This window comes from Falco cherrug, chromosome 4 (assembly GCF_023634085.1).
Source record: "Falco cherrug isolate bFalChe1 chromosome 4, bFalChe1.pri, whole genome shotgun sequence".
In the NCBI taxonomy this organism is placed as follows: Eukaryota; Metazoa; Chordata; class Aves; order Falconiformes; family Falconidae; genus Falco; species Falco cherrug.
Window position 1 is genome coordinate 56,092,369 of NC_073700.1, and position 23,897 is coordinate 56,116,265.

Genomic DNA, 23,897 nt, shown 5'->3' on the forward strand with positions numbered 1-23,897 from the left:
ATGAAACTCACGGGGTTTATTCCTCTGGGTCCCCGCCTGGTGGTAAGGCCTGCCAGCGAGATGCCTGCCCACAGGGAGAGAGGAAGGACAGGGCTTGGAAGGGACTCAAACATGTGGAAGTCCACCTGATTGCTCACATGCAAGATGTGTTAAGACAGCTTCTAGCATGTTTACTAATAACTGAAATTATTTGTGACCGGATGACCTAACAGTCCCTCTGACCTTACAAATCTTTGTATAAACAAGGGTTTATCTTCCACACTCTGCGGAATGAATCCAGCTAGACAGGAGGGACTTTGGAGAACAGATCCTCTGACAATATAAATAGCATTTATACCAACCGAAGACTTTGTCTATAAGACTGATGTAATTCACATGCTCACAAACAGAAAGAGATATTCAACTAATCTGCATACATTCTCCAGCCCCTGCTTAGACTCTCCCAACGCTTTCTGATTCTTCTTCTTCCCTAGGGCTATTTCATCCTCTATCAGCAAAGCCACAGACTGAAGCCACTCCTGCCCAAGAGGATAATGCTATCAACAGAAAGTTTTGTCCCGAACAGGAGAAAACTTACAAGTGAGTAACACTGTTTTTAATACACACGTGCTGAAAGCCACAAATAATTGGTGACAGCTGTGGGTGGACAGTTGTACTATTAGCTTTTCCTGCAGGGATTTGCAATAAATACTTAAGGATGGGCTCAGGCCACAGTGTTTGGAGCCAAATCTGGATCATGTCCCACAATCACTGAGTTCAGATTCCAGACTGTGAACACACCCTGCTCCAGGATTCAAACCGAAAACCTGCCTTCAAGGCGTTTGGTGGCTTTTGATTTCACTCGGTGCACATTGAGGGCCTTCACCATGACATCTGACTCACAACCTAAGTCTTCTCGAGCCTTAGGGATGCATCCACTGTTTTGGTCTGGCTCATCAGATATAGAGCAGCTCAGCTGAACAGTTTAACTCCAGATCCAAATTTCACCAGACTCCAGGGCAGTCTAAACACGTTCTCTGTTGCTCAGGACAATCTTTAGCAGGAACTGCACTTACCCCTGGCATGTATTCAACAAAGATAGACAGTTTCTTCTCCTTAGGGTCCCGCAAGCACCCATAGTACTGCACTATCCTGTCATGGCGGAGAGTCTTCAACAGCTGAATCTCACATTCTAAGGCATTCACCTCCTGCAACAGAACAGACGTACTTCGTGACAAAAGGGCATGGTTACTTTGGGAATATTATCCAAATATCGCTTGATGCTGAACACTCTTTTCAGAACACCTGTGAAGCTGCCCACGAGGACATAAGTCACATAAGGCTCAGCAGTGAGAAGCACTGCCGTAAGAAAAAGGTAAGGAGAAAGACAGATGGGATGCACAGGGCCTTGGCTTTGAGACAGGTTTACTCATTATTATTCCTTGTGTTCACGAAGTTTTTCTGGAAAGGTGTGAATGAAGATACCAGCAAAGCTAATGCAGTGCACAGAGTGGGAAGAAGATGAAGGGAGGAAGAAGGCGGAATCTAAGGAAGAGCAGACAGCCCTGCAAGAAACGATACCTGAGACAAAGCAGGCCAACATGACCAAGGAACTAAGCAGTAGAGAAGTCACCAGAGCACGTTGATTGGTGCCACAAGCAATTCGAGACCACTCCAAAAAGGGCAAACACCACATACCCTCCACACACTGCTTTCCATCAAGGACACAGACTCCTCTGCCACCTGCAGCCCACAATTCCCCAAGGGGCTGCAGAACGCAGCCCTGCCCTTGTACTCACTTTACTTGTCTCTTGACTGTCAGGGTCAAAAGGCACCTGCTTCACCGACAGCTCCCGCCCAGTGTCAGCATCATAGCAGAGATAAACTTCCCCAAAAGCTCCTCTTCCCAGCAGCTTCCCCAGCCTCCAGTTCACAGGTGCCTGCAGGGCTACACGAGAGAGGAGAGGGTTAAGAGAAGGGCACGGCAGGGAGACTTCAGCATCAGGGTCCACCTGACCCTACAGAGTGCAGACCAGGCCCGCTGTGAGCTCGCCAGGGCAAGCAGTGAGCCACCCTCTCCCAGGGGCACCATGAAAAAACAGTTCTAATTGCACTAGTGCTCCTGGTCTGTGTGTGGGATGTCTCCCAGTCTGCATTGGTATAAAGCAGAAACAAGTTCCTGAAAAGCGACATTTCTTTAACAGTCCTTCCTCCAAAAACTGCTTCTTAACCCATGTGGGACTTTCTCTGCCCAGCTGTAGGGGTGGTTAGAAGGATACGGCACGGCTGAGCAGCAACCCAGGCAGGGACCAGTAAAGATTTTCATCTCACTGGTCATTCCTATATTGTCGTCCATCCCTGAACAGGCCCAGAATGCACAAATTTTTATAGCGTGGTCAGTCTTGCAATATGACAGCAGCCTGCAACACCATCTTTGGGTGCTGGGGTGACAACAATGTAAGCCAAGGAACAGAGCCTCTGGCTGCATTTGCTCCTACATCCCAAGCCTCATGGAAGCTTCTGGTGCATGAGCACACCGACAGTCCAACACACAAGCAACTTTCTGCAACTCGGCAAGTGATGAACACCAGCTGACCCCAGGCACGCTCTCAGCTCAAGGCCAAGATAAAATACAGTGTGTTCTATTAAACCTTCCTCACTGAGACATAAGCCAGCACAGCATGCCTTGTGTTGGCGCTGGAATCAAAGTGCATTCACACACGGTTAGCTTAGCTGATGCGCAGTAATTAGCAGGTCACAGTAACTCAATTTTGTGTCAAGACCCAGAGGTACTGAGACCTCAGAGACTAGTGGCTTTGATTCACTTACAGTTCCTAGCTTTTGTAGGGGAGGTGCTGAAGACCTGCAGACCTTTTTCACAATTGTTCCACCATTTGGGCCTGTACTCGTCGTACTGCAAGGTGCTGAGCTTGCTGTCCCCATTAAAGCTCTTGGTTCGGCTAGAAGGGACAAGCTGAAACAGGTTCTCCTGGGGGAAGTAACTCCTGGGAAAAGTCCTCCGTCCTGTAGGAGAAAAGGGGAGAGTTACAGCAAGAACACACACACCAGCTTGGATCTACCTACCGCCACCTTCTCATGTCGCTGCCTAGATCCAGTGGTGCACCTCTTCCAATTATGCAAAATAAGTTTAATGAAACTGAAGCAAAGCTGTACGGATATTTTAAATTCAATTCAAGAGTTGTTAGCAGCAGGCATTACATCTAATGCAGATGCTTCTAGAGGGGTTTGCAACAGTTTAATTACATTAGGGGTTTTGTTGGTTGTTAAATCATAAACAAACTCTGAACAGCCAAGGATTTGCGCTGCAAATTATCCTTGCCATCCTTTAAGTCCACAGCACAAATGACCACAGAAGCAGTGCCAGATCTCGTGGTAACTGCTTTAACAAAGGTGGTGTCAGTGAGAGATGAAGTTCATTCTGGAAGGCTCAATATGCTGTCTGCATGTCCTCAGTATTTTTCTTCTAAGGGAATTTGATTCTTACTCAGTTTTGCTTCCTACCATTTGCAGTCTCATACAGTGAAAGGAGCGGCAAGATGGTGATGGAGTGGTCCCCACAGCTCAGAGCTCGCCAGCTTAAACCAGAGATGCGCACAGATACCGCTACCCTGAAATTGCTAGGATATTTCCTACAGTGCTGTGAAAAACCTGCTGTAAAGGTCACAAACCAGCATCCTCAAAAGGAAGGAAGTTAGGGGAACAGAAAGGTTGGTATCGCTAGGGATGAGAAATGCCAATCATCCACGTGGCTAAGTTAAAAGAACAGGTGCTAGCAGAGGAGGAGCTGAGCACTGCCTTTCATATATGCTGTGGATGCTCAGCACTTCTCAAGAGCAGACCCACAAGGTCTCACAGAGGATGCTTTTCAGAATACACAAGCGAACCCCAAATTACTCGGTGGTTCTCCCTTTATTAGAAACCTCTCCTTTCCAAGTCTCTCCAGTCCTAGGCACTGTCACAAGCCATCGAGATCCTAGACTGACCACCTCCCTCCCTGACCCACCATCATTTTCTTACCGTCACTGTAGTCCTTGCGACTTTGGGAGAGGTGGTACTGCCTCGGGAAGGTCCCACCTTTCCCAAACCTCTCGCAGAATGGGATGTCAAAATCTGCAGGAGGGAAGAAGATGTGTTTCTGAGATCAGCTCAGTACCAAATGCCTCAAGTGTTTCTTACTGGAAAGCATTCTGGTCCTCAGGCTGAATAACAGACAAGAACCAGGTGACAAGCTATGCATTCACGTGGCCACACATCCCCCAAGGCTCACTCTGAAATCTGTCCACATTCACACACTCCTTAGGGAATAAGGGTTAGACACACTGGTCTTGGTCCCCCTAAAGCAAAGGGGTTTAACTGCTGACTTGATGGACACTGGCCCACACTGTTCAAATACCAAGCAGGGGATTAACACAGACCATGCCTGGTCTCCAAGACAGAGCACTAAACATCTTATTTGCATGTGGAAAAATGCAAAAATTAGCATGGAAACAGAACTGCCAGGCAGGGTCAGGTCCAGATCCATCTACTCCAAAACTTCTGCTCTGATATCAGCTATTTCCAGCTGATATTTGGGGATATCAGCAAAAATCCAGCACTTGGCTAACACCAGACAATCTCTCCCCACTTACTTCTCAGATGTGACTCCTGACCTCTGAAAGCCAGAGACTGATTTATACCTCCAGAGCTCCAAACTTTTATACTTACTTTGATTAAATGCTAGAAAAATAGAATATACAGGAGGGATTAAAGGCCATCAGAGTTTAGATTAGACACAAGATTGAGAGAGAGATGGATATGCACAATAAGAACGTATTTTTTAAAAATAAAAAAATTCCAGCACAGGAAGCCATTGCTGGTAGCACCAAATAACTTTGAGATTAAGATATCTGTCATTTCCCCCCCATCTTTCACTTGCTGTTTTTCCTCCATCCAACTCCAATGACACAGTCCGTTCTGATTGTTTGTTTGTCTTAGCCTGGGGCCAGCAGCCGCTCCTCCGAGACCATTCCTGGCCTCTGCTGCACTTCAGCATGATTTCCCCATTACAGCAGCGCACAAGAGGAGTGCATTAATGGCTGAAATATGGTCAGCAAGAAAAGCAACAAGGACAGGGCAAGACGTTCTCAGCGAGCCACGTGTAGGCAACGATGCCGAGTGGTGTCTCAAAGCAAAATGCCTCCCCAACCACTAGGGATGTATTAAAACCTTGGGCGACGTGGACTGACTGCAGCTTCATCTCTACAGTTCAATCTAGAAATCCTGCCTCAGGCCAGAAATAAGTTAACGTGCCACAGGCTGACTGCCATTTGCTCATTTTTAATAGTGAAAGTCATTACAATATTACAGAGTTTCCATGATTTAACCAGCTGGATGTTTTAAGTGATTAAGCAGTAACCTATGATCCTTGCAAGTTACCAGTACACTTTCCCTAACAGCATTTGCGGTATTACTGGTTATGAATAACGTAAGTGAAAGAGGCATAACTCCCTAGAGAGTTTGGGACTCCAGTTTTGTTATGTACGAAGTCAGAATCCTGAAAGTGCAACTCACAGGTGCTAACAGAGACAAAAGGTGATCCCACGAGGCTGTTTCCATTTGTCAGCACCTCACAGTTGTCTCCAAATACAAAAGCAAGCCTCCCCTCAGCAACTTCTTCCAACACAGAACTCATCAGTGATCTTTCAACAGCTTTAGCTGCTTGCATCCACTTACTTCGGGGCACTTGCTACCCCGTTTGGACTGTTGCTGCTGTAAATTGATTCCCAAACCAGGTCCAAAGGTTCTTCTGTGCTACCACTATCACTGCAGAGCCAAGGAGGGTTAACGATGACAAGAGCAGCCCTGCTTATGTTTGGTGCTCTGTGTCTTTTGATTTTAAAGAATATTCATGTTTGATCATTACAGGGTCACTTTTGAAGTGTAATCTAAGCAACGGATCTGGTTTGCTTGATTGTTTTTAATTACTTTTCATGCAGTGCCATCTCTCTTAATAGCCTTTTATTCAGACTTTTTACCACATGGCTTTTTATACTTTTAAACAAATACAAACCTCCAAGAGTGCTTACCCATGCAATCGAGACTGTCTTTGGGATGGGTCTTCCTTCCAGGAACAGGGGTTTGGGTAAAGGGTGGGCTGCAGAGGAATGAAAAAAAAACAAAAAACAAAAACCCACAGATACACTTTATTATACCAGAAAAGCTATGGAATGAATTAGGAAGCGATTACATGCAGAAAGGACAGGCTATACCACAAGATGCACTGATCACTGATCAGCCCAGTCTACACAGCTGAGTTCCCATCCTCAACCTGCACAAGAATGAAGATTATTTTTTTTGCTGGATCACAGCTTGTTCCTATGGCAAACAAAAAGGATGCTGCAAAACACAGTCACCAGGTCAAAATGAAGTAGCCAAAACCACCTATGCACAAGGTGGCACATAAGGAGGACTGCAAAGTTCTCTTCCCACAACTTCAAGTGTTCAGCTGTGCAACTCTGCTTTCTATGTACATGGCTTAGTTGCTGCAGATTTACACGCTGGAGTTCTTCAGTCACGCTTGATTCATGTGGGTCTCCCCTCCTCTGCAACATCATTCTCCCATCTTCCTCACACAGGAGGGTCCGTACCACTGCTGGGCACACGCACCCTTCCCCGGAGACCAGGAAGGAGAGAGTGCAGGATCAGTGCTTCAAGGCTTAAGGTCTTTAAACTACACTGAGAGGATGGATAAACTACTGCAAGGGGATCTCAGCAATCCTTTCACTCCAGCCTCTGTAAGGGCCAACAGGGTGATCTGGACAGGTTGCTTTTCCACTCTCCCTTTTAACAAAATGTGCATAGCAGTACAAATCTGCTTTATAAAGCGCTCTGAAATCTACTCATGCCAAAGCTCATCATGGCAGGTTTGCTATGGCAAAGAGGAATTTGTCATGTTATTTCTTAGCATCAGACTGGTCACCATGCCTGGTGACTAGCTCTGCCCTCTTGAGACTAATGTCATCACAAGTAATTGGCTGCAAGGGCTCAGCTATGCCTTTGCAGGAATAGTTGTGCTTACTCCTCTTGCTGCCTTTAAAGAATACAGCCTTCCTCATGCCTTTCCCAGCTCCTAGACCCCATGATGGAAGACAGCTGCCTCCTTTTTTTGCATCTGAAATCAAGCCATACTACCCTCTCGCAAACATGCCTAATGCTCTTCTCTCAGTTCACAACAGTGTTACAACCAGGCTGTGCACCTTCTGTTGTTCTTCCTAGCAAAGTTTAGGCAAAAGCAAAGCTGGGGCATAGAGACCAGGAGCACAAGGAATCCAGCTTTGATACAGGCATAACAATGAGCAAACACATCACAGGAAATTATTAAAAGCCACAAAAAGGAAATGGACCTTGATGAGGAGACAGATCCAAAGCGCACAGAGCTGCAAACCCGAAGCACGCTATGCAATCAAATCAACACAACACAGACCTGCTGGACCATAGCCTTGATGCTGTATGGTAAAAGCAATGGGGCGAAAAAAAGAAAATCTTTGATGCAGATGGAAAAAAAAATATATACTGCTTCCCAAAAGGACACTGTGTCTTATACACAGCCTACCGTGCACAGCAGCAAACATACAGTTGCTGTGCACGTGTGAGCTTGGACCAACCAGCCACACCAACTATTGAACTGCAGCCTGTGTTAGTACAACGTGTCCTAGTTGTTTCCTGCCGAGAAGCTAAACTTAGTTGTTGCTCATCTGGTGTCCTCAGCACCTTGACTGACACGTCTGTGGCTGCTGGCAGTGCACAGGGGCTGCCAAATTTACAAGTGGGCAATGGAGAGTAAACAGCACGCCCAGGGAGGAGGAGGAGGCATGGAGAGGCTAACAAGAGCACTGACCTGGTGACTGCAGAAAGCCAGAGAAGTAGGAGAGGGATTGAACCGAAGCAGAAAACCTGGGCACACAAAGCCAGGCTGTCCACAGATCCCTAGCTACTTTGTCCCTCTCAGATTACTGCAATTCAAATCATGCCCTTACACAGACGTTTGCGCTCGGATCTGGTTTTCAGCATTCAAGATACATTTGTTTTGCTCATCCTCATCCCAACAGGAACCTCAGGGGATGCTACTGACCGCACTCCTCTCCCGCTGTGGAGCGGAGGCTGCCTTTCAGCTTGTGAACATGGTGACATGCACGACTCACCTGTCCACAGATCTGTCCAGCGACTGGCAGCTCCCAGACAGTGACTCATCAGGGCTGATGAAAGCTTCAAGCATCTGACAGTGAAAGAAAAGGGGAAACAATAAAACCATGCACTGCGGCTCTTCAAGCTCCTGTCCTAGCAGACCTCTGCAGGGTCAACAAAACTGCACCAAAGCCAGCTGATTTACACCAGCTGATGCCAGCCCCAGTAGAGATGAGATCCAATCTAACAGAAGTTTTCTTCCCAGTAAAATCCATTTATGACGCCCCCTCTGGATTACTGTTCTTTCCAACTGCTATTTGATAGTAGGGAAACTGAGGCAAATACAATTAGCACCCTGATGTTCAAAGCATGCTGAGAAGTCAACGAGATTCACAGCGCTCAAAATATTTGTGAAAAATAATAGGAATAATAAAAAAAATATATCAGGACAAAAATGATGTGCCCAAGGCCAAGTGGATATTGTGCACCATAGCCAGGATCGCAGCCCTGGCCTCCTGACTTCCCGAGCTGCCCTGGCACACGAGACCAGCCTTCCTCCCCAGTGATAAGCGAAGCATCATCAGGGCTTTTGGCTGGAGGAACTGGCTTGGCTCTCACTAGCTCAGTGAGTCAAAAGCCGCATTTGTGTCGCTTCCTGGATGAGACATTGTACTGGACGGGGTTATTTATAGCTGGTTAGTAACAATAGAGGTTTTGTATTGAGTGGTAAACCTAAGGGCTGTGTGTACTTTCATGTGGAGCAGAGCTTGCTCAGGGCCATGCTGTGCTGCAGCCGGTACGATGCTCCCTCCTGGCTGCAGACCCACAGCAGACACTTGCTAACCCTACTCCACAGCCAGCCCCAAGCCCAGCCTGTTCCCAGGAAAGCTGAGCAACAAGGGTTAAACACCACGTGGAGTCACCCTTTGCTGCTCCTGGACCCACATCGTTCCTCCTTCCCCATGTACAGCAACAGCTTCTCCTTCCACGCACTGTTCCTGCGTTAGACCTCCTCAACTGGTTGTCATAACAGCTCGTGTTGTTTTGGCAAGACAGTCCCAATTGGAAAGTGCAATTCTTCTCTGCTTCCCAGTTTTTACCCCAAAGCCTCATCCTTCAAAATGCACTAGCCAAAGAGGAGCAAGACCTCTGCTAGAACCCACTCCCCACCTCTGGCAGTCATGCCAGGCCTCTCCCGGCAGTTAAAATAGTGCTGAGACAGACTCATTTCTCAAAAGCATAAAATCGGGAATCCGAGCAGGCTCTGTTCAGCTGCCAAGTTGGTCTCAAGGCAAAGACCGCAGTTACATCACAGGCTTGCACAGGGGCATCCCTCAAAAGGCATCCAGCACCAGCTTGTAAGTGGTTTTCCACAAGGCACATATGGAAGCTGCAGCACAAGGACATTCTGAAGGCAAAGCCCATATGGGGAAAAGCATGGCTGTTCCATAAGAAGAGCAAAAAAAACCCCCAAAACAAAACATCCCCAATTCCCCTTTTTCCTGCATTTAATTCACCAGAGAAGGACAGCAGGCCACCCACAGCGCGATGCTGGAGAAAAGCGAGGAGAGAGCATCTGGGAACCTTCATCAGGAGCAGGCTCAGAGCTCAGCTAATGCTAATGAAGCTCCATTAGCAGCCAGTGGAGCTGCACTGATTTACACCCAAGGGGGGTTCATGGGTACTCTCCCCCTGCACGCACGCACACTTTATCTTAATCATACCAAACGTGTTTGGAAGGCATGTGAAAACAACAGAAAGCCAACTTTTGGCTGCAAGAAGCACAAGATACATCTGCACTCTGACGCTGCCAAGCTTCACCCGGAGTGACTTCTGATTTTATTAATGGCTGTATAATAAATGGTTGAAAACACAACTTTGCCATGGAAACGCTGGCACAGCCTGTACACGAAAGCATTACTAGTGGGTGCTGTTTGAGTGTAGGAAATACATGTCTCCCCAGGCAAGATCCTTGGGGGCCAACACAACAGCCTGCTGGAGCGAGCTTAGTGCCTTCCGGATGCCCTTCCATGCCCCTCCGGCATAGCCAGCCCTCCTGCAAATCGTGGATCATGGTCCTGCCCTTCTAAGAGCTTTGCAGGAAGGAATTGTGTGTCCAGACAGCCTAGCTGACTTCACAGGACCTATACTAAGCCCTTCAGAGCTACAGCTTGAGCAGAGATGCAAATGGAGAGGGAGGTGTAAGCTGCTCCCTGCCTTGGGTCCCTCAGCACTACAGAATTTCCCCATCATGGGTAACAAATTGACTGGAGGAAGAGGTCCTGCTCATCCCTGTGCTGAAGAACTAGCTGCTCTTTTATTACGGAGGGATCGGAATATACAAACTCCTTATTAAGAAAGGAAAAAAAAATATACATGGGGGAGGTACAGAGACAAAACCATAGAGAGAGGCTGTGGGCAGAGCCAAGAACTGTATAACTAGAACTCAGGCAGAAACAGCACATGGGAAGCAGCAAATGCTGCTGACATCCCCAGGCTGTTGCAATCACAGGCAATCGGTTGCTTGGCACACTCCCACAAGGTCCCCGGGATCCGGGAAGGCTGCAGCCACGAGGGCCCAGCAGCTGGCACGCACGCGTGTCCCAAATCTGTGCGCCTCCAGAGCTACCTGAGGTGCCTGAGCACACTGCCATCACCACTGCAGCTGTTTTTTCAGGTTCCTGGAAGTCAGACTCACTGTTTCTTGAGCATGGCAAGCCCATTGGCACTCATTCCTGGAAAAAGCTGGCCTAAGCCCCACACACAGGGCCCGCTGGGGATTTAATGATAGGAACAGCACTCACAGCACAGCCTCCCTCGTGCCTAACACTGTCCTGGTTTAACCCACACACCCAGACCCCACTTACATTCTGATCCATGGTCTCAGGGATGAACTCGCCCTCGCTATTGATGCTGGTATAGGATCCTTGGCGAGCAATCTGCTGCTGCTCTTCAGGAACGCTCCCTGGGGGCGGAGAACTCCGGCCAGTGTGCAGCGAGCCTAGGACATGGAAAGGTATTGGGTCAAGGAGAGAACCTGCCACATCCAAGTCCTTCCAGAGATGTTCCCGTGATCACTGACCTACTGGAGATGCTGCTGGGTTTGAACTTGTATAGAAGGGAAGAGAGGAGCTAGAGATGTGATACTCTTTATGGGCATCCTACAAAGCTTTTGCAACAGGTACAGTTTGTTTCTGTGGGGCCACACAACATCTAGCAGACTTGGCTTTCAACCTGCACTGGATCCTAAGAGCTGTGCACTGTATCCAGGTGCTCTGTCAATGCCAGAAAGAAAAGGGCCCCAGAGTTTTGTTGTGATGCAATCAGTCAATCTCAAAGCAAAACACGAACTCCAAACCCACCTCCCCTCTTTGACCTCCCAGCGCTTCCTCCCTGGATCATGTCACTGCCTTATTCAGCAATCTGGGAAGCAGCCCGGGTGAACTCGGTGCAACATCACTTAAACGCTTCTTATATGGAAAACAATTTGCACTCAAATACCCCTCTTCTCTCCCCTTCCCTACACAAAAGCGAAAAGCAAGGAAAAGCAGCCCTCAAATCCAAGAACACAGGGAGAGGAATGACCTACAGGATTAGCTGGTCCCATCTCCTGCCAAAGGAGTGTCGTCTCCCCTGTCTGTAGCCCCAGGGGCTCCATGCCTGCAGCTGGCAGAGCCTCCACACCGGGCAGAGCCACCTGGGAAGCCCTGGGGATTTGCAGAGCATCATGTGCAGCTCGGCACAGACAGCAAGGCTTTCACAGGCTCCCCCATAGGGCTCGTCAGCAGAAGAGGGTTTCTATTCTGCACGTGGCAGAGAACTCCACAGCTTCCTTACACAGAAGTCCCACTCCTCCCCCTTATTCCCACAAATCCACCCTAACAGATTCCTTGTGCCTTTTCAGGCTTTAGGGAGCATTGCCCTCACTTGGCCCAGATACATCGGCTTGTCTCCACTTGTCTTTCTGCAGTCCCTCCCCCCTCATCCCTGGGATGTCATCACTTCATGGCAAGGAGCTGCTGACTGAGGTCCATGCTGCTCCGTGCTGGAGCTTTAACTGGTCAGCATTGTGCAATGTGAGCCTTCACACCATGTAACGCTTGTTTTTAAGCAGACTTCTAAAAAGCACACAACCTTGAAGGGTTTAGAAGCACATGGAGATACGTTTCCTTACACTTCATATCCATTTTTGTGTCATTCTTGCCAACTCTTCGGTTCATTACTACCATTTGGTAACAACATACTCAGGCTAAGCACGATATTGCAAGAGAAAGGTACCGGCAAAGGGCCTATCCCATCGTGAAAAGCCAACACTGATCAACACAACACTTCTGCCTCTTCTGCTGCTATTCTGCATCACAGTTACTGTACCAGATTGATCTCTGGCATAAATCCATCAGCGTGATCGACACTACAAATTTGAGCCCCCACCTTTCACTTCAGCTGCTTCTACCATCAGGCACCGTCAGGTGCTTATAATGTTAACAGCATCACACCAGCATTAAAGATCACTAAATCAGGCTTGCTGGATTTATACCAAATAGATAACTGTCCCATGGTATGCCTTCCTCCAGACTCCTTGCTCAGATTGTAAAAATAAAAGTCATATGGCTTTGAGCTACTTTTTTTCATCTTCCTATTTTCTCCTTCACAGATTTCCTGCAGGATAAGAACACAGCGAAAAAAGTCCAACTGAAGTAATGCCAAGATCAAGGGGAGAAAATCTCTCGAGTGCTGTGGCACTCGTAATGAACTGGCTTTACACCAGCCCTGAAAACAAAACCAGTTGGGAAGTACAGCATCCTCTCTTTGAGGACAAATAAACAAACATTTAACCCTGTAACAGTTTGGGCATCCCAGATAAATCACTGCAGCAGTATCATCCCCTCAACTGCTTAGCAGATGTCAATCTAGAATGCAGCGTAAGGACATTTGGGTGGCTCTTGCTCCAAAAAGCTGCTAGAGATTTGGTGTGGTGTAACCGCTGCATTGTAGCTCTGTTGAGCATTTCTGTTACTACTACAGTGAGGTGTAGGTCTGCTCGTGCACTCCTGGGATCTCTCACTGCAACAACCCACTCACTGCTCAGAAAGTCTTTGACTTTCAGATTTTACAAAGAGTTGTACATGTGCTGTTTGCTTTTGAACCCAGGGAGTTAAATGAAATTTATCACAAGCGCGAGGACTTTGCATGATCTCACATAAAACCTTTGCCTGTAACAGCTACTCCCAGCCATCAGGTCGGTTGTGTTTGACCTTCCAGAGTCACATTTCCTGCCAAAAACTGCAAAAGGGGATAAAACACTCGCCATTTCCCAGCAGGCAAAGAAGTTAAACAAAACGTTTAGGCTTTTGCACGTCTGGAAACTGTTGGATTGAACCAGATTCCTTTCAGTCAGGCTGTTTGGGTTGAAGAGCTGCTCCAATTAATATATGCAGCTTCACACCTCCAGGGGCACTGGTTGCTGCTGCTTCGCATCCACGCATGCCCATCCACCGGGGAGGAACACAGGGAGGTGGTGGGAACAGAGCCCCAGAGCCCAAGGTCGATTCCCCCGCTCCAGCCCTACCCTGCCTTGTTAACAAAACCTCAGGCAAACTCAGTACTGCTGGTGACTGGGGAATGGAAAAAGAGGGGTCAGGGAAGAGAGCAACTGTGGTAGTCAATGGCAGGCTTTACTCATAGTGGGGGCAGTGCAAGGTATATTGGATATAATAGATAACGCTGCTTTAAACACCCAGAGGCAGAGGAAGAAATGGACACACAAGCCCAGATGTGCGTGTTTGACATATCACAGATGCTCTTCACACTCAAGAAACAGCAGCAGCACCAAGCCGAGGAGGAGCCCCATGGGACTGTCCTCCTGGAGGCTACAGGATTACATATCAGCTCCAGTCCTCAGACCCAGTGGGGATGGGGCAGGCTGTAAGGCACTTCTTTGTAAGTGGAATGCTGGCCAGATCTCAGCTGTTCTATCCAGGATTCCTGAACTCGGAGAAACTCTGCAGATTGGCACCAGTGGAGCATCTGACCTCGGTTACCCTTTGGAGCAAGGTGCTTTGGAAAGGGATTCCTGTGCCTTGTTACACTAATGTAAAGCCATATATTTGGGTCTAGAGCACAGCATGTCCCGAGCAGGGTGAACCAGGCCAGCACGGAGACTTACAGTCACTGCTGGCATCTACTGGGGTCTTTCATGTTGCCTTCTGTTATTTTTATTTAAGAAGTGTCTTTTGTGCAGTATGTGCAGAGCTCGTAGTGCTGCATGTACAGCCAGCTCCCCCGTGCCAGGCTCTGCTTCCCTCCGCCTCCACATTCCCTTGCTTCACCCTTTCCCTGCCCTGGCAGGTCCTTCCCAAAACTTCACCCATCACCAATCAACATCAAGCAGGGGTCCCAACAGAGAAGCCCCTTAAAAGTCAGAGCTGGGGAGGGTTTGCTGGCAGCCACCTACACTCACAGCTGCAGCCACACGGAGCCCAGCCCTGGGATGATGTCAGCGCCGAGCTGAATGAGGGACATGATGTCAAGATGTGCCGTTCCTCTGAGCCCTGGCAGAAACACAGGGCTCAGGATGCAGCAGCACAAGGAGAAGAGATAAACCTGCAGGAAATTTCTCACTCTGTGACTGTCAAGGGGAGGTGTGAGCAGATGGACCAAATCCCCCTTGCTTTCTTCTTTTTCAGTGGGGACCCCTACAAGTCTCCCTCCTCTCCATGCTGATCCTCTGAGGATGGAGTGTCCTACACGCTGATTTAAGGCAAACTTTAGGGTACTTCTATACTAATAAGCAGGAGAGAACCCATTTTCTAGCCCTAAAGCAGCTGGCATGATGCACACAGCCGAATTCTCTTCCTCTTCTCAAAATAAGAGAGGGGTTTACCCATCCCAACTCCTGCAAGAGGTCCCGAGCCCGTGCTACCTCAATTCATATGCAGGCACTGCTGGGATGGCAGCTGTTGGTACACTGGCCAGGGAATGGGCTAATGACTAAGCAACCTCATCAACAGCTAGCCAGTGCTCGTGTCATGGCCCCATTAACTTAACCATGCAGACATCACCTCCACACCTTTATTTCTGAGTCACCTGGCCAGCCTCTGTACCAGCAAAGTCTTTGTACTGTCTCTCTTCAGAGATCTGCATTCAAATCTTCCCAGCATGCTAGCAGGGGTTAGATGATGCTGCACACGTGTCCCACCACTCATGAAAACCTGGGCACCATCACTGCAGTGGCAATTCTCCAAGGTGAAAGTCCTGCTGTTCCCATGGCTGGTCCACATTCCGCAGCCCAGACCCAGCCAGCATTCACTCCTGGTCTGGAGAGGGCTGGCAGGCACATGATGCCATGGCTCAAGCAGCCTGGTTTGCCAGCACGGAAAAAATAAAATATAAATACAGCTTTTGACAAATGTTTCCACTGAAATGGTGATTCTGGAATGAGGGTTTTAAATAATTTGTGGATAATGTTCTGAAACATGTATTTCCTCAAAGTAAATAAAAACAACCCTCAGTTATCTGAAAATCCAGAACCCAAACAGATTTTAGCTGAAGTTTCCTGGCACTCAGCTGAACAGTTGCAGATGCTGGTCGCCAAGGGACTGGAACATTTTCCACTTCCCCCTCTCCCCTCCAAAAAAGGGGTGGGTGTGGGTGTGTGTGGCAGGATTTTCACTGAAAAAGTTGTGTGTGTGTGTGTGTGGGGGGGGGGGGGGGGGGGGGGGGGGGGGGGAGAAGAAAATACTGACTTTACATAAGGTTTTTCAGGGACATGGATGAAGACATTTTCTGTCCAGGAGAAGCAAATATAGCCAAATCTTCCCCAGAACATCTATCCCCCGCCTCCCAATGTGCTTGTGCCAATAACATGCAGTTTTATTATTTTTCACTGCTGCTAACATGGCAGAGTCAGCAGAAAAACATGAGACATCTCAGAAACACTGAGAACATGACCCTGAACCACCTTTTTTTATAAAGTCACTTTAGATCTCCTTTTAAATGTGGTTTCAAGAGAAAAGCTGAACTCAGTTAAGATCCTCTCTTGATAGAACCACTCTGACGACAGCAGAAGCAGACCCTGTGGAATACCTCGCAACTGCAAGAATAGCTTCTCCTACAGAAATCCAAGCCTCTTAGGCTGCCTTTTTGTCCATCCACCAGGTTCAGTGATCCCTGGTTTAGGGAACCACAACACAGGATCACCTCTGTCTATTACCTGACATTCAGTTTTATACTCCATTGAAACGCTGCTGCTCTCCCTCGCAGCTCGCTGGAGGTTCTACCCAGCAGTTAGATTACCCAGTTGTGACTCACAAGGTCAAAAAAAATGAATCTGCTGGATTGCAAACACCTCCTAAGCAAAGCTGCAGTAGCTTCATACAGACCCCAGATAACACCAAAGAGAGGTCTGGTGTGCCATCACCATGCAGAGGGCTTGTTGCAACCTCTTTTCAAACTAAAAGCAAGACTGCATGGAAAAAAAAAAAAGAGGGATGACTGTAGCATGGGCTGGTTACCTTTGCTACTTCACTTTTTAACAGCACCAAGGACACTGGGTTTGGTGCCTTAGCAATCGCCATGCAGATTCTCCTGAGGATCCCAGCATTAGCACACACTGTATCCTGCATCTGGTGCTGCCCAGTCCTCCTCCTCCTCCGTTACCTAGGTTAAACCAGCATGTTATACCCATTCCTCCACTCTGTTATTCAAGCATTCCCTCAAACCCCATCTGTACCTCAGGCTCTCACCCTTGCAGAGTTGACATCTCTTCCTTTGTCTGCCTTGTCTTATCTACAGGATGCTCTTCAAGGCAGCGACACCTCACAGTCGGTGGTGTGGACCTGGTCAGAGACTTTCCTAGTATTACAGCAGCTCCGAAACAGTAAGGAAAGGCCAAAGCATGGCATAAAAGTTAGTAGGCAAGTCTAACTCTGCAAGAACTAATCTCACTAGCACAGCTACACATGGAATCAATTCTGCCCATCACGTTCGATTCACACATCAGTGACAGCTCCTGGTGCCACAGCTCTTCGCTGGATTACATTAACAGTTTAACAAGTGCCAAAAAAAGAGCAGCAGAGATTTTTTTGCTCAAGCACAGTTTCTGCTGAGGCTCTGTGCCTTACCATGTGGGTTTGTGTGCATTTCATTCAGGGTCATCTAGTGACTCTGCCAGACTCTGGACAAACTCTCAAGAGCCATGTGAGCTAGAAAAAAAAAAAACCACAATAGAAAAAGACAACCCTAATACATCCAAACACCAGGCCTGAAGGGAGCTCTTGTACAGGTACCACCCACCCCTGGCTTCAGTAAGAACTGGGCATGGCTACACAAGGGGCTATACTGGACCTACCCTGGAAGAACATTTCCTATACATCATTGTCTGAGATGCAGCAAACCACATGATATGTTATCAAGGCAGCACAGGCTATGAGACAGAGAATGGGCTAATCCTTAGAGAAAAGTACTCTTTTGTTGCACAGAGGAAAGTGTGGAAGTGTTTATCACCATATAAGTACAGAGGATCTTTGGAGGATGAAATGTATCTCCACATATATTGGTATAGGTCTCCACTTTATTCAAGACCTCTGATGCTGCCATTTCTACAGTTATTGGATAACTGTATGAAAACAGTAGAGATCCGTAGAAATTACTCTGTAACCAGCACCCACAGACATGCCAGAGAATGTTTGCTGTATGACAAAATCATTAACCCTGCATATGGGTTGTAATATGAATAATTATACCCCTGCTATACAGTCCTGCTTTACCGGTTCTGCACAAGGCACCCTGCTCTCAAAAATCCTACACGGTTCTTTACACAAAAGGTCCTACAAACAGCTTATCAAGAGTACTGAGTACTTGTCATTTCAAAAAGCTCAGAGTATTTTACAAAGCAAGAAAAGCATAAACTCAAGCACAGAAAACCAAAGACTACACAAAGCTACGAATAAACTCCAGTCCCTGCAGAACTACAAGAAGAGACTAGGCATTTGCCAGCCTGGCTTCACAGGCTGCAGGTATCTACTCCCAGCACATCTGAAGGATGGGGATGCTCCCTTCATCTGAAATGAGACCACTGCAAAACTCTGCACGCATCCATTCCCCTGAGAAACCACAAAAGCAGCTACCACAGCCTTCATTTCACTAACAAGAACAGACTGCTGGCATGGAGACACGTATTTGGTCCTCATGTGGTGAAGCTGGTCCCAGCTCAGGAGCTAAGGCACGCAAGCCCATTCAGCTACATTATTCTGCTAGGTGGGAAAGGGGAAGAGACCCCAAGGGAATACTAGCAGGTGGTTAAAAGGAATAAATACCTCAAGGTCTCAAAAAGCCCTGGCTTTTCATAGAGCCTCACTCTTCACTTTGATAAAGCTCAGTAGCGTCAAACCCACTGGAGATTTTTACCACAGCATTCCTCCCCTGTAAATTACACCTCAGATCTCCTGTTGTTCTTAGCTTCCATGCCCAACATGACTCCCTGCTCAGCACAACTTTGTCCGACCTGTGCAGCTTGCAGAGCCTCTTCCTCAGGATAAGTAACAACTGCCCTGATTTGCTGGTGGGAGGTCATCAGGGTGGCCATCCAGACTGTAGCAGCTACAGGGTTGTGACAGAAAAGAGATGGGGATTGTGGCCAGCTTGTAATAGCACAAAACACCCTGCAGAGCGTTGCATTTTACTGACCTGTTGAATACTTCCGTGTCCTCTCTGAGTCTTTGTACAGGGATCCCATGATATCACCCATTGATCTAGAGATCCTCATTTCATGCTGTTTACTGTTGTTTGGCTGGAGAAGCTGGTAATCAGACAAAGGGAATGATCAGACTTGGCCAGAGCCCTTGCGGACACACCATATAAAACCCTGTATTTGGCTCCCCATGACCATATTACCCAAGAACTAAAAAACCCAAACAAACAAACGAAAAACGTGCACGTAATCTAGAGTGATGCAAATATTCACACACAACTCACATCTGTTATTAAAATACTCAAATAAGATTAAGATTAAGCTCCAGTTGATAATGGTGAATACAAATGTTTGACATAAAAGACTGCTCCTGCACTACTTCCAGATGGGTTCAGGCCAGGGATCGGTCTGTATCTAAGTTTGCAATCCCAAAATCAGAGCCTCTCCTCCATACTCCCTAGACTTCAGTGGGCGCTTAGGCACTGCAGAGGTTCCTCTGTAACAGAGCAGAGGAACAGAGTGGAGGATCCTGCTCTGCTTGGCAAGTCAGATAAGGGGGAGAGCAAAGAAATGCATATCCAGCTGTTAACTTAAATGGTAGTGGCCAAGTCTTACTAAGATAACACGCTACAGTATGCTGTGATTTTGCAGTAATTTTATGTGTGACCTTGGAACTGTATGTTCTTACATGCAGGAGCATGGTTACATGCTTCAGGGAGAGATGGACCTACTCTCAAAGGTATGCATGAGTCTACCTGGCTTCTTCGCTCTTAGTAGCCAACTTGCAATACTGCAATGTTCCCACAGTTGCTAAGGCATATTGCCCCATTTCTGCCCAGGATTTAGGAAACCCCAACTGATGGCTTGGTTTCTCTCTAGAACTCTGGTCCCTGTACTTTCTGAGCTTCTAAAAAGGAGCACAGAAGTTCCAGGAGCTGTGAACACCAGCAGCAGCATGAGGACAAACATTACGAGTTTCAATACTCCTCTCTCTGGTACTTCTAGGAAATATAAGGAAGAAAGAGTTGCAACATCCGTAAATCCCTTGCTTTACAGCCTGTGCTTGGGGCAGCATGACATGTGCTTTGGCAAGACACTCTGTGCAGGCGAGGTCAAGCTAACAGGCTTAACTGCAAAACCACTAAGCTCAGGAAAAACAAGTAAATAAATATGGAAAAGACTACAGTCCTGCATGAGACAGAAGGATTCTCCAGTTTGCTGTTCCTGGCCTTTAGTACTGCAGCACCACGTGGAAGGAGCAGTCCCAGTGCTGCCACCCAGCATGGCAAGGGCCTGGGCATCACCCTGTATATGGACAAGAGGCTACAGAGCAATGGTGACAGAATCCCTAGACAGAGAGCACAAGGGGTTCTCTTGGGGTTTAACCTTGTTTGAGGATCAGTACAGTATTTAACCCTCCACAGGATGCAGGAGGAGCTAGAGGGAGCTGCCATCACAGGAGGATTTCCGAGTAGCTGAGCCAGAGCAGGGCTGACCCCCCCTCACGACCAGCTCGCCCTTTGCTCTGCACCGTTCAGAGACTCGTTTCCACTCCCCAACACAATAACAAGGCATCTCGCTCCAGACACAAAAGAGCAGAGAAGGTGAAGGGCTCACATTCGCTTTCTTTGGAGCGCTCACAAGGATCCGCAGGCTCTTCAGGGAAGGGCTCAGCTCCAACTGTTCCATCGCTTTGTCCAAATCTTCCTGGGATTTCAGCGGGATCAGGAGCTGGAAGGGATTGAACAAACACCGGAGCATGGCAGTGTCACACTTTTGGGTAAACAGAGGAAGCAAGATCCTTGCAGTGAGCAGCCTGGGAATCAGGGGACGAGGGAGGAACCTAAGAAGGTGGATGGAAAACAGAGCTCCCATGCCCTCCAGCTTGCCGACCTCTAAAGGTTTCTTCCAAGTTCTCATCTACCAAGGAACAGACACAAAAAATCACAACAAAAAACATCTGCGAGGGGAGAGCTTAAAGGTCACCAGCAATTCAGCTAGTAGGAAGACGAGATGGCTGAGATGAAAACTTAGGCTTGCTGCCTGCTATTATGGGGCTGCTCTGATCTTGGGGTTTCGTAGGCAAGACCTGCTGCTACCCAGCCTCAAAACAGCCCCACATATGATTCCTGGGAAGATGGTCATGCAGTGGTGTTCCAAGAAAGCAGTGAGCTGCACCCAAGGATTTACTTTGGTGGTTCCTCAGTGGCCGTCCCTACTGCTGCAGCCTGTGTTCCCACACACTGACACAGTCTCCCTAGTATTTGGGCATCAGGTGAGATCGGGGGACATGTCACAAATAAGTCTCTTCCCTCTTCATGTGAAAGGTGTGCATTGCTCTCCCTCCAAGAACCACTTCTTTGACTCCCAGCAGGACAAATTTAGCTTCTGCTCTTTACAAGATAAATAGAACAGAGAACTACACAGTGCTGTGTCTATCAGGCAGCTAAGGTCCCGATGTTTTCCTGGTAAGTGGCAGACTATTGCCCTCGTATCTCCAAAGGGAATTTGACCCTCCTGACACGGCTGTGTGGTGTACCACGTCCTGCAGACAGCCTACAGAGCTTCCAACACCCAACACAGCTGCACTTCAGAGAGGCTCTGTGGCCTTCTGCTGCCCTGGGCTAAGATTAAACCCACAACATTTTGCCCCTCATTCAGGGGCATTCTGCCTAATCTCATAAAAACCGAGCCTCAGCCTCCACAGGTTGCCCCAGGCACTGGCACCGAATCCAGCCATCAGCACACATTATACTCCTGCCTGTGCCAAAGTACACAGCGGTTCCACCTACCAAAGGGACCAAGCAGCCACAGCTCCCAGTAGACTCTCACTGGTCTTACTGGGAGCTGCAGATGCCCAGAACTCCTGAAAGGCAGCTCAGCCCTCCCAGTGGTCAGGGTTCATGCCACCAGCCACAGCAAACACACCTCAGGTCAACCGCCACAGAAGATGACACTCAAGAGCCGCCTGTGTCTACCTTTTTGATCCCAGGGTGTAGCCAAGGCTCTGGCTGTTGGCCCACAGGCAAATACACCTCAGACTGTGTGCACTGAGGCTAGGAATTTGAGTATGACCCGGTCAAGGGAAAACTGCGGGCCCTAGCCAACAGAGATGAGGTTTCACCTTGAGAAACTGGTACAGTCACCTCCTCCACCCATGGACCACAGACCGAGCCTGCCAAGCTCCATCTTCGATATCCCTGTGGCTGCTGTTTCTATGCTGGGAGCACCTCAAGGTTTGGATGGAGTTTCTCCTCTCCTGTGTGATAGAAAGGTTATCTTTTGTCCCCATTTTGCAGACAGAGGAGCAAGCCATATGTGGGCCACCTATTTCATATGATAAAATTAGGCTTAGCTTCATCATCATAGAATCATAGGATCATTTAGGTTGGAAAAGACTTTCAAGTCCATTGAGTCCAACTGTAAGCCTAACACTGCCAAGTCCACCACTATACCATGTCCCTAAATGCCGTATTTACATGCCCTTCAAATACCTCCAGGGATGGTGACTCAACCACTTCCCTGGGCAGCCTGTTCCAGAGCCTGACAACCCTTTTGATGAAGAAATTCTTCCTAATATCCGACCTAAACCTTCCCCAGTGCAACTTGAGGCCATTTCCTCTCATCCTATTGCTTGTTACTTGGGAGAAGGGACCCACACCCACCTCACTACAACCTCCTTTCAGGTAGTTCTAGAGAGCAATAACACACACACACAGACACAGGCCTCCTTTTCTCTATACAACCCCAGTTCCCTCAGGTGCTCCTCATAAGACTTGTGCTCTACACCTTTCACCAGTTTCATCACTCTCCTTTGGACGTGATCCAGCATCTCAATGTCCTTCCTTGATAGTGAGGGGCCCAAAACATCCCTCCAAGAAAGCCAGGCTCCCGCAGCTGTGGATAGCAGGTGGTTCTGAGCTTGTACTTGCCTTAGGCACCCAGCTTTGAGATACTAAAAGCCACGTCTGCAAAGGGGCACTGCAATAGCTAAGTATAACACAACCTGCTATTCTGTAGGTTACAGTCCCAAATTAGATACCCGGGACCCCTATAGCTTGCATGGGAGAGTTAGATACCAGAAACTGGATTAACAGGTGAGAAAATAAAGCTGCCAGATGTAATTGCTGGAAGCTGTAGTAATTGCTGAGGAAAGACAAGGCCAGTTCTCAAAAGGTATTTAAGTAACGAACTCCAGGTTGAGCTAGGTGTGCTCTTCTGGTGTAAGGTATGCAAACGTGGTTGAGAAACTTCTACAAAAAGACAGAAAAAGAGACTCTAGAGCTAAGTATTTAGTACATTCAACCAAGAAGGTGGATAATCAGGCTGTGCAAATTTTGTCTGAAAACTATTCAGTTAACTGTGTGTAAGGAAAAAGGTTCCAAGAGGAAGACTCAAGAAAGCCCTGCTCCAGGATATCCTACAGGCTGTAGGGACCCAAGTTCTCAACCAAACCAGATAGGGAAAAGTTCAGGAAAATGTCCCTTACCTCCCAAGGGACCTAAGCAGCTAGAGGGTTTACAAAGAACACCAACGCCAGTCTTGTCTGGGCTGGGTCTCAACAAGCAAGGCTGCTAACAGATTCCCAGTCTAGGACAGGGCCTGGACATGAATGAAAGCACTCAACAGGTAGATGTTGACTATTGAGGGCTTTCAGTAGGTCCACGGATGAAATGGTTAGACCATTCGTTCATGGATAAACTTTGGGATCTGAATGAATCGCTCACATTCACAGCAGATACCAGACAGAGATGGCGCTGAATACATCTCCCAAATGCTGTGCAGCTGTTCACAGTCTGCTTCCTTAAGCAGTAGAGCTGAACAGATATTCTCTTGGTGCACCAGCTTAACTCTCTAAGTTCATAAGGGCTCCACAGGTGCATCAAGCAGACAAGCCTTCTCTCCTACACTCACCCAAACAGAAATGGGAATGGTGGAGAGCTGCTCCCCCCCATTTCACCACCAAGCAGAATCTGACTCTAAACTCTAAGAGCAGTCCCACTGGCTCACCCATCCCTTTACAGAGCTCCTCACCAGCATTCAG

General features: G+C 47.9%; 1 protein-coding gene across 3 annotated transcripts in view; it reads right to left on the minus strand.

Moving 5' to 3' along the window:
* The window catches only part of LOC102050351 (mitogen-activated protein kinase kinase kinase 3-like), an 82,355-nt gene that overhangs the window by 6,483 nt on the left and 51,975 nt on the right, over positions 1–23,897 (minus strand). For all 3 annotated transcript variants that reach the window (XM_055708347.1, XM_055708346.1, XM_055708345.1), the window contains 9 exons: positions 20,471–20,584; positions 18,850–18,961; positions 11,031–11,164; positions 8,181–8,254; positions 6,066–6,133; positions 4,018–4,110; positions 2,809–3,003; positions 1,779–1,927; positions 1,056–1,187 (listed from right to left, as the gene is read on the minus strand). In XM_055708347.1, coding sequence (XP_055564322.1) covers positions 1,056–1,187; positions 1,779–1,927; positions 2,809–3,003; positions 4,018–4,110; positions 6,066–6,133; positions 8,181–8,254; positions 11,031–11,164; positions 18,850–18,961; positions 20,471–20,584 — 1,071 coding nt within the window. The remainder of the gene's footprint in view (positions 1–1,055; positions 1,188–1,778; positions 1,928–2,808; positions 3,004–4,017; positions 4,111–6,065; positions 6,134–8,180; positions 8,255–11,030; positions 11,165–18,849; positions 18,962–20,470; positions 20,585–23,897) is intronic.